General features: G+C 38.2%; 1 protein-coding gene across 10 annotated transcripts in view; it reads right to left on the reverse strand.

Moving 5' to 3' along the window:
• Positions 1-13,647, reverse strand: part of ablim2 (actin binding LIM protein family, member 2) — an 89,755-nt gene that overhangs the window by 24,551 nt on the left and 51,557 nt on the right. For 4 of the 10 annotated variants that reach the window (XM_067524872.1, XM_067524869.1, XM_067524866.1 and 1 more), the window contains exons 7-12: positions 7,787-7,874; positions 6,587-6,645; positions 5,333-5,374; positions 2,881-2,958; positions 2,595-2,738; positions 1,079-1,111 (exon numbers count right to left, since the gene is read on the reverse strand). In XM_067524872.1, the coding sequence (XP_067380973.1) occupies positions 1,079-1,111; positions 2,595-2,738; positions 2,881-2,958; positions 5,333-5,374; positions 6,587-6,645; positions 7,787-7,874 (444 nt within the window). The remainder of the gene's footprint in view (positions 1-1,078; positions 1,112-2,594; positions 2,739-2,880; positions 2,959-5,332; positions 5,375-6,586; positions 6,646-7,786; positions 7,875-13,647) is intronic. The other 6 variants (XM_067524864.1, XM_067524863.1, XM_067524871.1 and 3 more) reach the window with 4 other exon arrangements.

A 13,647-nucleotide genomic window follows, 5' to 3' on the forward strand; every position in this document is an offset into this window, starting at 1 on the left:
AAGGATTGAGGAAGATATAACATCAATTTAACACAGATGTTACAGTAGGTAAAATATACCCATTGTGTTTAGGGATTAATCAACATATTAAAGCTTTCTTTGCCGTATTTTGTTTCAAAAATGTTTCAAATGTTTTTTGGCGGTTTTAGAACCTGAACTGTTATCTCTGAGCCTCGCTGTTGTATTACCTGCAGACATTTGAAGACCTTCGAACTACATTTTTTGCACTTTTAGGCTTAATGTGTTGACATTTTTTCTCACATGATGAACCTGATTATTTATTTCTGGAAGTTTCAGCTTCTCTGGGATGCTCTTTTTTTTATCACAATACTGACCTGTTGCCAAATAACCTTACTAGTTGTGAGATTTGCTACCACATTTTTCAGTCTTTTTGAAAGCATTACACAGCTTTTCCAGTCTTTCGTTGCCCCTGTACTAAATTCTTTTCCCAAAACAACTCAATTCTCAGTTTCAACATTTGATATGTTGTAGTTTTGATATTTACAAAAATAGTTGTCAAATGCTTTACAAATGTACAGCATTGTCTTTTTATTGATATTTTATACAATGCATCCTTTCTGAAAATGGGACTTGAGCAGGGACATGCAATCAGCTTAGAATGCTAAAAATTAAAGTCATCTTTTCACATTTTTTCAAAAAAAAATGTTTAACTTAAAGTCTCATTACTATAGTTGGGATACAATGCAAAGAATATAAAGTTAAATATTACCTCATGCTTTCAGGGTGAAATAAAAAAATTAATAAAAGTTTCGGGCTGCTTTCACAGCATGCGTTAGTTCATTGTCCATCTGCACTGTCAAGCACTGTCCCATTAGATTTGAAGCATTTCTTTCATAATTGTTATTAAAAAGCATTGTTGATCAGAGCTTATAGAAAATGAAAAAAAAAGCCAAATTATAATTGAAGCATATTGAAGCATGATCATCTGTTGAAACAAAAACATCTGCAGTATAGCAATACAAACACATCTGCACACACACACACACACATAGACAGGTTGGCATGTTACACAGATGAAGGGTGTGTGACTTTCACAGTGAGACATGCATTGTATTACCTCAGTTGGAGTAGGAGAAAGCAGCTGGGGGGACTGCAAATAAAGAGGGGGAGAAAGCCAGTGATTAGGATGAACTCATATGTGAGGTTATATGAGTTAAGCATCCAACCATGAGAGCAATCATTCAAAGTCAACGAATCACTGTGATGAAGTTGATGAAGGAACTTTTGGATTTACATGCTGAATGCTGGGAGACTGTGACTGTACTGAAAAGAACAGATGTGTTTGTGAGCGATAAAAAAGAGTGTGGTGTTGGTGAATGGAGGATGATGGAGGAATAGCAAGATGAAAAATAAATTGCCCAGGGTGTAAAAAAATCAGGTCTTTGCACGTGTTGAGGGTAGAAATGCTATGAACCCTCTATTCAAATCAAAAGAAAGAATCCCACCACACATTGCAAGTGCAAATAAATCAAAGTAAATCAAATGTATATTCAGTTAAAAATTCCAGCAGTTTGTTACCAACGTTCAATATAAAACCCATTGAAAGGTGAATATATCCTGTTAGTCATGGTTTAAGGAATAATTCACTTTATGGAGAAACTGCTGAGTTCCGAGATTGTGTTTGATTAATACTCGCTCAGTAGAAGGTAATGAGCTGGGTTCCTTACATTTCAGGTATTAGTGATAATTAATGGCTTGCAGCTCACTCATGTTCTAATACACCAACAAAAAAGAGGTTTCACCTGCTCTAACTATTCCTCCTTTTTCGTACTGGTGCTTAAGAGATCCCAAAGTCTCAAAGCACTTTCCAAGGACATTTGCAGTCCTTGTTCTGTGAGTTGCAAAAGTGGAATTTCTGTCCAAAAAAGGCTCAGCCACCCACTTTGACCTCAATATTAAAATATAGTAGAATTATCACCTTTCTGACAGTCTGAGAGATTATAACCTTGCAAAATTAAAACTCATGGCTGGGCCACTGTATTGGATTGAGTTAAATTGTACAGGTGAACCTAATAAAGTAGCCACTCAGTCTAAACCTGCAAATAATACTAAGGTAATTTGTTTTTGCGTGGATGCTCTGCAGCTCTGGTCTTAGAGCACAATAAACACTGACTGAGTGACTTTGCACAACCTGCCAACCCAGACACTGTTCTTGGCTTTAAACTGTTCTCAAAGGCATTAGAATATTACTTATTACCTAACAATAGCTTTTAAATACTGTAGTTAAAAGTCATTACACACTTTTTGGAAACTGGTAGCAAAAGGTCATTTTGTCACACTGCATGACAATGAAGATAAACAAAAAATTCTACTATAACAGAAGTGGAAGGTAAAGGAAGATGTATCACATTGTTAGGAAATGGCTGCAAAACCATACTTTTTTACTTTATTCTCTATAGGTTCAAAATCTAAACCTGCAGTAGAAATACTTTAGCTTTTAAACAAATATAATGAAGCTGAAAATACATAGTTTGCCTCGACTGTACGCAAGTACCGAACTTGAGGGACTTACTACATTTGCACTAGTGGACTGGAGAAAGAAGGACAGAAAAACCAAGGGAAGAGCTGTGTACCTCTCCGTAGTGCCTCTCCTCAGACGGATAACTGACGTAGGGGGAGTAGGACAGCATATCAGGCCTGTCTATGTTATAAATGGCCTTGGTCTTGGGGAGGGCTGCCAAGTCCTTGTAGTCCAGCATCTCCTCCCCTAGTTTGGCCTTGGCAGCAAACACAAGTAAATCACATATTAGTAATTCAACATTGTCCTGAAACCATGACGCATTAACCCAATGTAACGTATAAGCTAAACGGTGAGCGGCTGCTGCCCCCTGCTGGTGAGCAGAGGTGTTGTAGTCTTACATAGATCACTCTGCTGGGAGAGCCCGAGGCGCTGGATGCTGGGACTGAAGTTATGCTTTCAGATGAAGTGCGAGTCACCTGGAACAGACATGAACACACCCAACACACACAACCGTGTTTAAATTACTTGGATGTACATTTTTGGGAGGTAACAGAGCGCTATTAGGTGTAAACTGTCTATTTTGCGACAATTCAAGCTCATGCTTTGTGTGAACAAACATTTAATTCAGATTAATGCAAACCTTGTGTTTCTTCTTTAAGCAACCACGTGAAACTGTGCTGCAAATAAATGCATGAACTGTACAACAGTCTGGTAACAGCAAATTGTCAGTGACAAGCAATTATTCAAATCTATATTTTTAATTAGTTTTTCTTATCAAAAAACAATAATAATATAATAATTTCCTTGAACCCACATCGATAAGTCAAACTGTTTGTTCCGCTGCACCAACTCTTCATATTCAAATAGTTCATAAATCTTTTAATATTGTACACGAGACTGTCCTCAGGTGGGATATGAACTATGAGTAAGTAGTTTGTACCAATCGCCAAAAATGACCGACAGATACATCATTTCGTTTCACTTAATGTATCAGCTGTAGTAAACGTAAAACCATCACATAGTATTTAGAGTCTAAATACTATGTGATGGTTTTATCCATCTGTAGAAAACAATTTTAGACCCTTCAAATTTTGCCCAGAGATGGGTGGGGTTCTGGATGACTCACAAAACACACAGGAAACACAGGACATTCCTACAGGAGACTGGAGTTCAGGTCAAGTATAAAACAGCCACTGTTGTTGTTGTTGTTGCAACCAGTGGGATGAGATTGGAGCTGAGTGTTTACACGATCTGCATCTTGTTGTAGTCCACAGACATGTATGATTGGGTTGTTTGTTCTTAGGAAACCAAGCTTCAAGCATGTCTACAAGACATAAAGGCCTGGATGCCCCACAATTTCTTATTTCTAAATGCAGACAAAACTGAAGTCATGAATTTGTGCCTAAAAATCTCAGAAATGTGCTGTCCAACCATATAATTACTCTAGATGGCATAAGTGTGGCCTCCAGTGCTACTGTAGGGGAACTTTGGAGTTATTTTCTATCAGGATTTTTCCTTTACCTCATATATAAAACACATCTCTCGGCATCTCAAGTAATGCTGAAAAACTGGTCCATGCATTTGTTACCTCAAGGTTGGACTACTGTAATTCCATACTTTCAGGATGCAATTAATCCAAAATGCTGCAGCCAGAGTGCTGACTGGAACTAGCAAGAGAGATCATATTTCACCTTCACTAGCTTCTCTCCATTGGCTTCCCATTAAATCTAGAATAGAATTTAAAACCCTGCTTCTTCCGTAAAAAGCTCTAAACGGTCAAGCTCATCATATATAGAAGACCTCATAGTTCCAGCTGTGTTGGAGCTGTGTGTTTTCCAGTGTGCAGCTACTGGTCCTACCAACCTGCCCAATGTTTTGTTGTTGCTTTTTGTTGCTTTGTTTTTTTCTCTCTTCACTTTCAGTCACCCCAATCAGTCAAGGCAGTTGGCCATCCACCCTGTGTGCCTAGGGCTTGGTCAAGGAGGAACTGGTTCTCTCTATACATCTTTATAATCTTGACTTGATTTTGTAAAATAGCTTGAGATGACTTTGTTGTGAATTAATTGTGTCATTTATTTTTCATTTCTTCAACTAGGCTCCAATATCTCATTTTAGGAATTGTGTAAAAAACTGATCACATTTTTGGTTGTATCAATTGCCTAAAGACAGAAACTCCTGTTCACACACCATTGTAAGTTAGAAAACTGCACAAGTTTAGAGGTGTTGAAGAAAACTGTGAGTAATGGAAATTCGACCACTTAAGCCAATTCCAAGTTTGTTTGTTTTTTGGTCATTATGTTCACCACAAGCAGTCTCACACACACAAACAGTGGCTCTATTAGTGAAGCCATGTTCGGTGTAGGCGATTAGCAAATATCAGTATTTGTTAAAGCACACACATTGAAGAGAGTAGGTGACTGTTTCCTGCACAAACAAATGTAATATTACATTTGGATTTTTAATGTTGTCTTACATAATTATCTTTAAACACGTCAGATATATCCACTCTGTTCAAGTTTCATGAGTGTTTTTACTTATACAGATACAGAGAATGTATCCAAATGATGCAGGTACTGAAACACACGTCAGTAAATCCTCCCTGTACATGCACAGACTGATAATCAGCATCGTCCGTCTCTGTCAGCCTTGCAGCACATAACAATGCAGAATAACTGTTGGGCTGCAGCAGTGTGTGTCTTTGCAGTATGTGGCCTTTGGGTGTAGCTGCTGTTCAACGGGAGGCAAATATAGCAATAGGTGTCAAGAGTTATGATCAGCCCATGCTGCAGATGGTTGTAGATGGGGTTGAGTGGGTTTTGGGTGGGTGCAGGGAGGTACAGGAGCACCAACCTCTTCCTCAGGGACATCACTGAGATGTATCCGGACCTGCTTCTAAGAAGGAGAGGGGTTATGATGAGGAATGAGGATGGGGGATGGAGGAAGGGCAAATACTGGGTAAGAGGCAGCAGGGCTGTTGACATAAATGTGAAACTATGATCTTTTCTCTGAACTGTCAGTTAAACCCTTCCTTATCTTTGGCGTGATGCTAAGTGCCATCCACTGTGTAGTTACAGAGATTGGTAAAGCTCTACCTACTGTAGGTGGCTTCTTGTTCTTTTAGCTGACTTAGAACAGCCTGTGCTAATTCCTTGAAATTACCCGATTCATTTTAAAATTTATTTTAAAAGTGTGTAAAATTCTAAAGCTTGCAACAAGTGACTGGGGTTTACACTGAGAGGAGGCAACTATAAATAATTCCTCATATTTATGCAAAACTCCTAAAACAGTTAGTGAGGATTAAATAGAAATAGGCACAAATGCTATTAAACTTCCCTCTGACTTCCCTATTTAAAAATCTCTCTCCAGATGACATCACTTCGAGGAACCTTAGGTTTAGATGATGTTATCTTGTTGCTCACACTATGGAGTTTGTGATCACAGTCACCCTGTTTTTCCAGAGCTCCTGCAGATGACATCATCTGAATACCCGATGATGAAAAAACTCCTCTGGGTGATGTCATCTGGGGGAGTTTTTCAGTTGGAAACAGAGAAATATTCTAATATAGGAAGGTCAGAGGAAAGTTTAAAAGCATTAATGTGTATTTGCACCCTAAAATAAAGCCATAGAGAGCAAGGTGAAAATTGGTGACGTCGCCCTTTAAATCTCTTTGCTGCAGATGTTTGTTTCTTTTCACAAAAAATAAGCAGAATACACAATTTATCCAAACTATTTTCTGAAAATTAGTTTGATATCGTGGGAAACTGGGACAGCCCTACCCATGTCAGATTATTATTTTCAAGTATGAGCTTTCATATAATCTCTCTCATGAGTGAAAGGTAAGAAGAACTGCAGTTTTTAAATGTGTCTTTAAGGACATCTAAAAGATTCCAGTGGGTTTCAGGGCTTATCAGTGGGACCAAGACAAAGTACAAAATAGCCAGACTACTTTAACATTGTAACCAATTTTAACAACTTTGAAATCTTAGCTTATTATCTACATATCTTGTTTGGCTACATTTCAGTCTGGAAAATGGGCTCCGGTGACCTCAAGTGACTTTTTTCTAACTTCTGTCATTTGGAACTTGATGAACTTTTCCACCCACCTTACTCTTCTCCTCCTGCTTGGCTGCTTGTCTGCATGGAGGATGCCAAATTGAAGACCCTGGTAAGACAAGGACGGCAACTGTCATTTTTTAACATTTAGTCCGTTCACATGGGTTTAGATTTGACAGTTACAGTTTCTCAGTTTCTGTATGTAAATGCATCGCAGTACTTTCTTCATTATAAAAATAATAATTTGCAGTTGCACAAGAATGTTTCAGAGACGTGGCATCTGGAAAAGTACTGTAATTTTCAGATCTCTCCTCTTTAAAAAAGGTGGAGCCTCCCACACTCACACCTCATCGTCATCTCACTGAGTGAAGTTGTAGCAGTTCACATACATCTATATATAAGTGCAGACCATTTACCATTTCTTCAATCAGGTTCCATTATATAATTTTAGTTATTGTGTAAAAATCTGATCATGTTTTAGGCTGTATTAAACAAATGAAATATTACTTTTAGGTCTCTGTTGTCTTGCACAATTACATACAGTAACTTCATTGTCTGTGGGATCACGTGATAAAGTCAGCTTAAATACAACATAATTAGTTGCCTTGAAACTTATTTATAAGTAAAACTTTGCCTCTTGAATACTGTACTGTATATACTGTATCATAGTAGGGACTATGAAAAGCACATGAACAATATTTACAACAATGTAACTATGAGTGTAACATGAGCATCTGCCATAAAAGTGTAAGAATTCAAAGGCCACAGTCGGCTGGGGGATGCAGACCTGCAACCTGTGATGTGGCAGTGCTAAACACTCCACACCGTGCTGCCGCTTAGTGCCACAGCAGCAGCAAATAACATCTCTGCGAGAGCATCTGCATGACTCAGGAGCAAAAATGCATGAGTCATTCTCCACGAGACAAACACAGCTCAATAAGAACTAGAGGACCCATAATGCATTGGGTGTTTTGCTGCTATACTGTTAGTGAGTGAGAGAAATGAGGTGTTGGGACTTTACAGACCAGAATAAACCAGTCAAGATAAATGCGACAGAACAGAGGAAACTGGTAGGAATTATGTCACCACAAGACTCTTACTGTAGTCTAACAATAGACACTTTTAAGTTTTAAATCCTTGGTGTTTAGGCAGAAACAGTACCTACAGTACTCTGGGTATTTTGAGCTACAATAAAATAGACAAATATACAGCATCTAAAGGTATTTTAAATCCACCAACGTATTTTTTACCTTGAAGATACATTTCTTCTCCCTCTGCAAACATCTGCTCACAGCGGGCACAGCGGGCACATGTGGGGTGATAATGCTTCTCACCAGCCTGGTTAACAAGAAATAAGATTAAGAAAAGGTTAGAAAAATGGAGCAAATAAAGTACAGTACTGCACAGTTGCCTTTGCTTCTTCTGGGATTTTGTTAAAGGTGCAATCAAGAAATTTAATATTGTACTGTACTTCCCCAAATTTGGGGACTTGCAAAATACATATTCTAAACGAAATTTTCAAAAAACAGTTAAAGACTTTTTTGTTTAGAAAAAACATTTTAAAGTGATCATTACTTTTTACTTTAATACTGTGCTATTCTATGTTTTATATGTTTTTAGGCTTTACATGTTTTATGTTTTATTCCTGGCCTTAATCCGCTTGTGTAGCACTTTGAGATTTGTTAGCAAATGTAAAGTGCTTTATAAATAAAATGAATTATTATTATTATTATAAATTTAGGCAGTATGATGCCTCCTACAGCGCAACACCTTTGACACCTTCCACAATAAAGTTAAGTGCTGTTTATGTTTTAAATCATTGTCAAAATGCAGTTGGATATTAAAGTCCCAATTGTACGATACAAAATCAAAAATGTAACTTTGATTAAGTGGCTCAACATGTAAACAGTAGTTCATAATTTGGACTGCACTTACAAAACCTGCGCTAAACAATAAATAACAATTTCTGTTGATATTTTATATCAAAAAGTGATAGCTTTTGATATTTCAGTCAAAATTACAAATAATTCTACCTTTGACTCTCATGTTAGCAAACGTTAGTCATGTTAGCAGAATATGCTAACATGACCCAAGAAACCAAAGATTCGACAGATTATCTACATTTTTCACAGTCCACATTTGCTGTGTGTAATTGGCTGAATTGGAATTTTAGTTTTTATTCTTTTTATTTTAATTTTACAGGATTTGCTTTCACGGACAAGACATCAAAATTCTCTACAATTCATTCACTCACTCACTCACTATTAGCACCACATGTACACATGTGGTGCTAATAGGTGCTAACACATGTGCACATGCTTTAAAAACATTGATGATATTTTGAAAAAAAAACAATGATACACTCACAGCTTGAGTACCACACACATCTATGCCATTAAAATATCTCGAAATCTTTCAAAGTGCTATTCAAAAAGCACCAGGACTTAGCCATCATACCAACCACCACCACGTGAATCGAAAAACCATAAAAGTGTTTGTGTATATGTATGAAAAGATAATGATGATCTTTCATGTCTGAACAAATCCTTTATTAGGAAACGTATAATAGAAATGCTGATGTAAGCATGAAAAGGCAGCTCCAGGACTGTGGCTGAGCTCCATATAACTCATATTCCAATTAGCATTCATGGAATAAAGCACCACTTGCACAAAGGACAACAAAGAAAAGTTGTGTTTTATCTTTTACCCACAAGGTGGAGCACTCGCGTTGAATAGCAAGTGATAAACATGCAAAGTCTTTCAACACTAGTCTTTCAACACTAAACTCAAAATGTAATAAACTTGCTACAATTTTTTAAATAAATGTACACACCAACTCTTAACCACCTGCCATGACCTATGGGTTAAGCATAGAGTTGCAATGATATAGTCTTGACATTTAGAAGCTACATTTAGAATGGACGTCATATGGTGTCTCCAGATGCTTAGGAAGAATCTACAAAGCAGTGTGAAGGTTGTCATGGCGAGTGATGGGTGTGATATTGCATTGAGGTCATAGAGTGAATGGTTTCAAAGTTTCGAAGGTCAGTGACACTTGGATCTAAAAGTTATCATGCATCCATTTTCTTCCTTGTTTTCACGGCTCAAATTAGGACTCGAGTACAGATGGAGCAATAATATTTTTACTATTTATACTACTTGAACTGCTTGAGTATTTTTGTCTACCGGAGTCTGTTTTTGCATATTTTTGGATTGGGCATTTCCTTTGGTCCATTTCAGATAGTGTTGGACTTGGAAACAACACTTTGGACTTAGACAACTATGTTTACCCAATAGCAGGGTTAGTTAGGTGGGGTCTGTTCGGATTTCTTTGGAGCTGGAGAAAACCTACTTTTCTCCTTCCAGAATATCCCCTGTTTTAACAACCGCTCCAGTCTGTTGAGTAATCCAAAATCCCTCCCATTTGCCCAAGATTAATGCTTTGTTTGCAGTGATAACAACAAAACAAAAATCCATCCTTGGAGTCAACCAAATTTATCTCACCGTGTCGGCCAAATCCCTTTTTTAAAAACATGTATAATTTATAGGCTTAATAACGAAGCACATGTCTCGGGACAGTTACATCATTCTTAATTTACTGTGCAAACACTCATCTCAGGTCTGAGGTCTCCCTACGGCAATCAGTGTTGCTTCAACAGCTGCTTGACATCTGAGGTCCCTCTGCTTTGCTGCGTCATCTCGGTACAGAACAGTTCCAGAGAACATGACATCAACATCCTATTTGTTCGAAAAACAACCTGCTTAACATTATCTGGCCCAAATGGAGATGGAGTTGGAGACAGGGAGCAACCAGAGACTTGTACTGAGCAAAAATGAGCGGGGAGACCAGGCCCTGGTATCAGTGGGAGGAAAAAAAAAACTGCTAGGTGCCTAAAAACTAGCAGTATGTTTTGGACACAATTTCAAAAGCTCATCTTTGAAGTGAACTGAGAGAGATGAACAGAAACAGGCCGAGGAAAAAAAAGAGGAAGTTGACTTTGAAACACTGAGGCCAAGAGATAAAAGGCTGGAACTGGATTGAAATTCAAACATGGGAAGTATGAGAGGTCCGGAAAGGAGATAGCACTGCAATCAAATCCTTCTTTTGTTAGGATCCACGGCTGCAAGAGAGGAAGATTATCATATTCACTGTCCTGGGAGACTGATAGTGAATGAAGAGGATAGGTTGGGGATGGGTTGGAGGGAGGTGGTAAACTCGAAAGTTGAAGACTTTATATTTTACTCAGGAATGGGGCTGTAGCAGGTCAGCGAGGTTTGAAACAGCCATGGTAAAGAGCTGGGTCACGATGGTGCAGGTGAAGCTGCAATGAGCCGACAAGTGTTTTTATTTACACAATTATATACACTATGTCCAAATAAATGTCTCTAATGCCCTGTTCATACCTTCATCTCACAATGGCATAAACCAGGGAGGAAGATGATCCATTTAGAAGATTGGAATAGATTTTAGTTATCGAGGCATGACACACACACACACACACACACACAGTTCCATTACTGTACCTAGATCAAACTGATCATGCGTCACAACAGCAAGTTATTTCCAGTACCTTATTATACGCAGTCACACTGAAGGCATCAGTTTACTTCAAATAATCTACATATTGCTGCGTGTCATCTGTTCACAACCTGCTTATCCTAAAGCACCGGTGTCTTCGTCTCTGTACAACAAAGCTTAACTGAGAAGGAGCTATATCAGCGCCTACTGTACTCGCACCATTTGACATTTGATTTCTGCTAAAAGTCATAAGCACCGGTGGGCAACAAAGATGGAGGCAATAACAAAAACAATGAAGTGTCAACTCAGCCTCCTCTGCTGCCTGCTCCAGTTACTGACTTGATATATCCCCACAGACAGACTGTTTGATTTGCAAATATCATTTGACATTTTGAATGCTCTGTCTTTCAGCTTCTGTTTTAAGTTGCCGTCCAAGCACACTGAGAAAATCTATGCGTTGGCATTTGATTTTAAAATACAGTGCCTTCAGTAAAAGCCCAGACCGGAATACATTATTTTATGTTTCAGCCTGATAATACAATAACTTTACGGACCTTTCTAAAATTCAGTTTTCTCTTTGTCATTATGAGGTACTGAGTGTAGCTTAATTAGAAAGAAACTGTAGTATCAGGCTGCAATATGACAAAATTGATATAATAGCAACTCACCTTACTGCTAAGCTGAGGGGGGGATTTGTACAAATGTGACAGACTAATTATGTGTTAGCTGTCTGGTTCAATGATAGATACTTTAGGTAAGTTTAACATTTTATTGCCCTTAAGCACCTCAGATACTCGTCCTTCTGAGATTACAATAAATACAAATGCAAAAAAAAAAACGTACTAATGATGTAAAACAATAAGATGCTTTGGAGCATATTTCTATTAAAAAACGGTGGTAAAATGTTGCACACACTAGCTTTAAGCATTCTAAAGTTTAAATGTTTTAGTAGTACTTGTACTAGAAACACTGTAATTATTATCTTACCTTAAAATCCTGATTATCTTTTTGCTCATGTTGTCTAAGGAACTTTCCTTAATAAAGGGCAACTTCAATGATTTTCAACTTGTTTTCTATGACTTAAACCAGGACTTAATTTCTACATTATTTACTTTTAAAGACAACTTAACCAATTTTAGTCAGTTTAGTTTAGGGTGTAAATGTACATGCTTTTAAACCTTCTTCTGATTCCCGTGTAATAAAATGTTTCCCTGTTTCTAGCTCCTCCAGATCACATCACCCAAGCAGGTTGACCATGATTACAAACTCCACAGTGTGAGCAACAAGAGGACATAATTGAAGGTTCCTCCCAGTGATGTCATCTGGAGGTGTCTCTTCACTAGAAATACAGAGGTATTTTAATGAAGCGAAGTCAGACGGACGTTTAATGGCATACATTCACGTGTACTACTGAAACTAGACACCGGCAGCCTGGTAGCTCAACGCGTAGGGCCGCAGGATGGGATGCAGGTGTCCTTCCAGGTGTGTCCCATAGCGAGACCCTGCCCCCCTGTGACTGCCCATCGCTTACCCCTCAGGGGGATGAGTTGAGCGTATGTGTAATATGTATTCATGCTAAATGACAATAAAGGTTGTTCTTGTAAAAAAGAAAAAAGTTCAGAGTCAGGGAAGCATCCTTTAAGGGATGATGCAACTAACGGAGACCAGAGATAAGGGAAAACCTGTCTTAAGCAAATAAATGCAAGACCACACCCTACTCTGTAAATACACAGGTGCTTTTAGTCTGGCTCAACTGGCTTTGGCTCCAGTCACTGTTAAGGAACTTAATGCATGAAGGACAGCAACACACTCTCATTCCATTTCTTTTGTCTCCGCTGCTGTCCAGAAGCAGGAACCTGATAGGTGTTTATGAAACCAGAGAATGGGAGAGAAAGTGACAGTTTCTCTCTATTACGCTGCTCTGTTGTTCTGAGGCCACAGCAGGAGCTTTTCAATACCCCAGGACATCTAAAAGGTTTCTTCCTCTCCCCCACTTCCTCTCATCCTTCTCTCCATCCAAGGAGAGTATCCCATGTCCATTCCCTCCATCACAGCAGAACAACAGGCTGCTTCACTAAAACCACATTCCACTGCAATGACTTCTACCTGCCTCTTTTTCTGACTCCTGCATGTCTATTTCAACACTATCACTCTTTTTCTCCATGGGCTGTATTGTTTTGGCTGAGCAGGGATTTCTGTACAGCCATATCAGAGTATTCTATGCAGCTTTAGATGGAGGTGGAAACAATAATCTCATTAGGTGAATTAACCTAAACTAAAAAAAAAAAACACTGGTGCTGTTTCCTAACAATAAAAATAACTAATGTGGACATGGCCAGGTTTTACACAGGTTTGCCCCTTTAACTTCTATGAGTCGTGTGTTATCTGTTTATTTATGACAGTTTGAACCTACAGTGTATTTAAAAAGATAAACCAGGACTTAATTTCTACATTATTTACTTTTAAAGGCAACTTAACCAATTTAAGTCAGTTTAGTTTAGTTTGTAAATGTACATGCTTTTAAACCTTCCTCTGATTCCCCTGTATTAAAATATTTCTCTGTTTCTAGCTCCTCCAGATCACATCGCCCAG

This window comes from Channa argus, chromosome 12 (genome assembly GCF_033026475.1).
Source record: "Channa argus isolate prfri chromosome 12, Channa argus male v1.0, whole genome shotgun sequence".
Taxonomy (NCBI): Eukaryota; Metazoa; Chordata; class Actinopteri; order Anabantiformes; family Channidae; genus Channa; species Channa argus.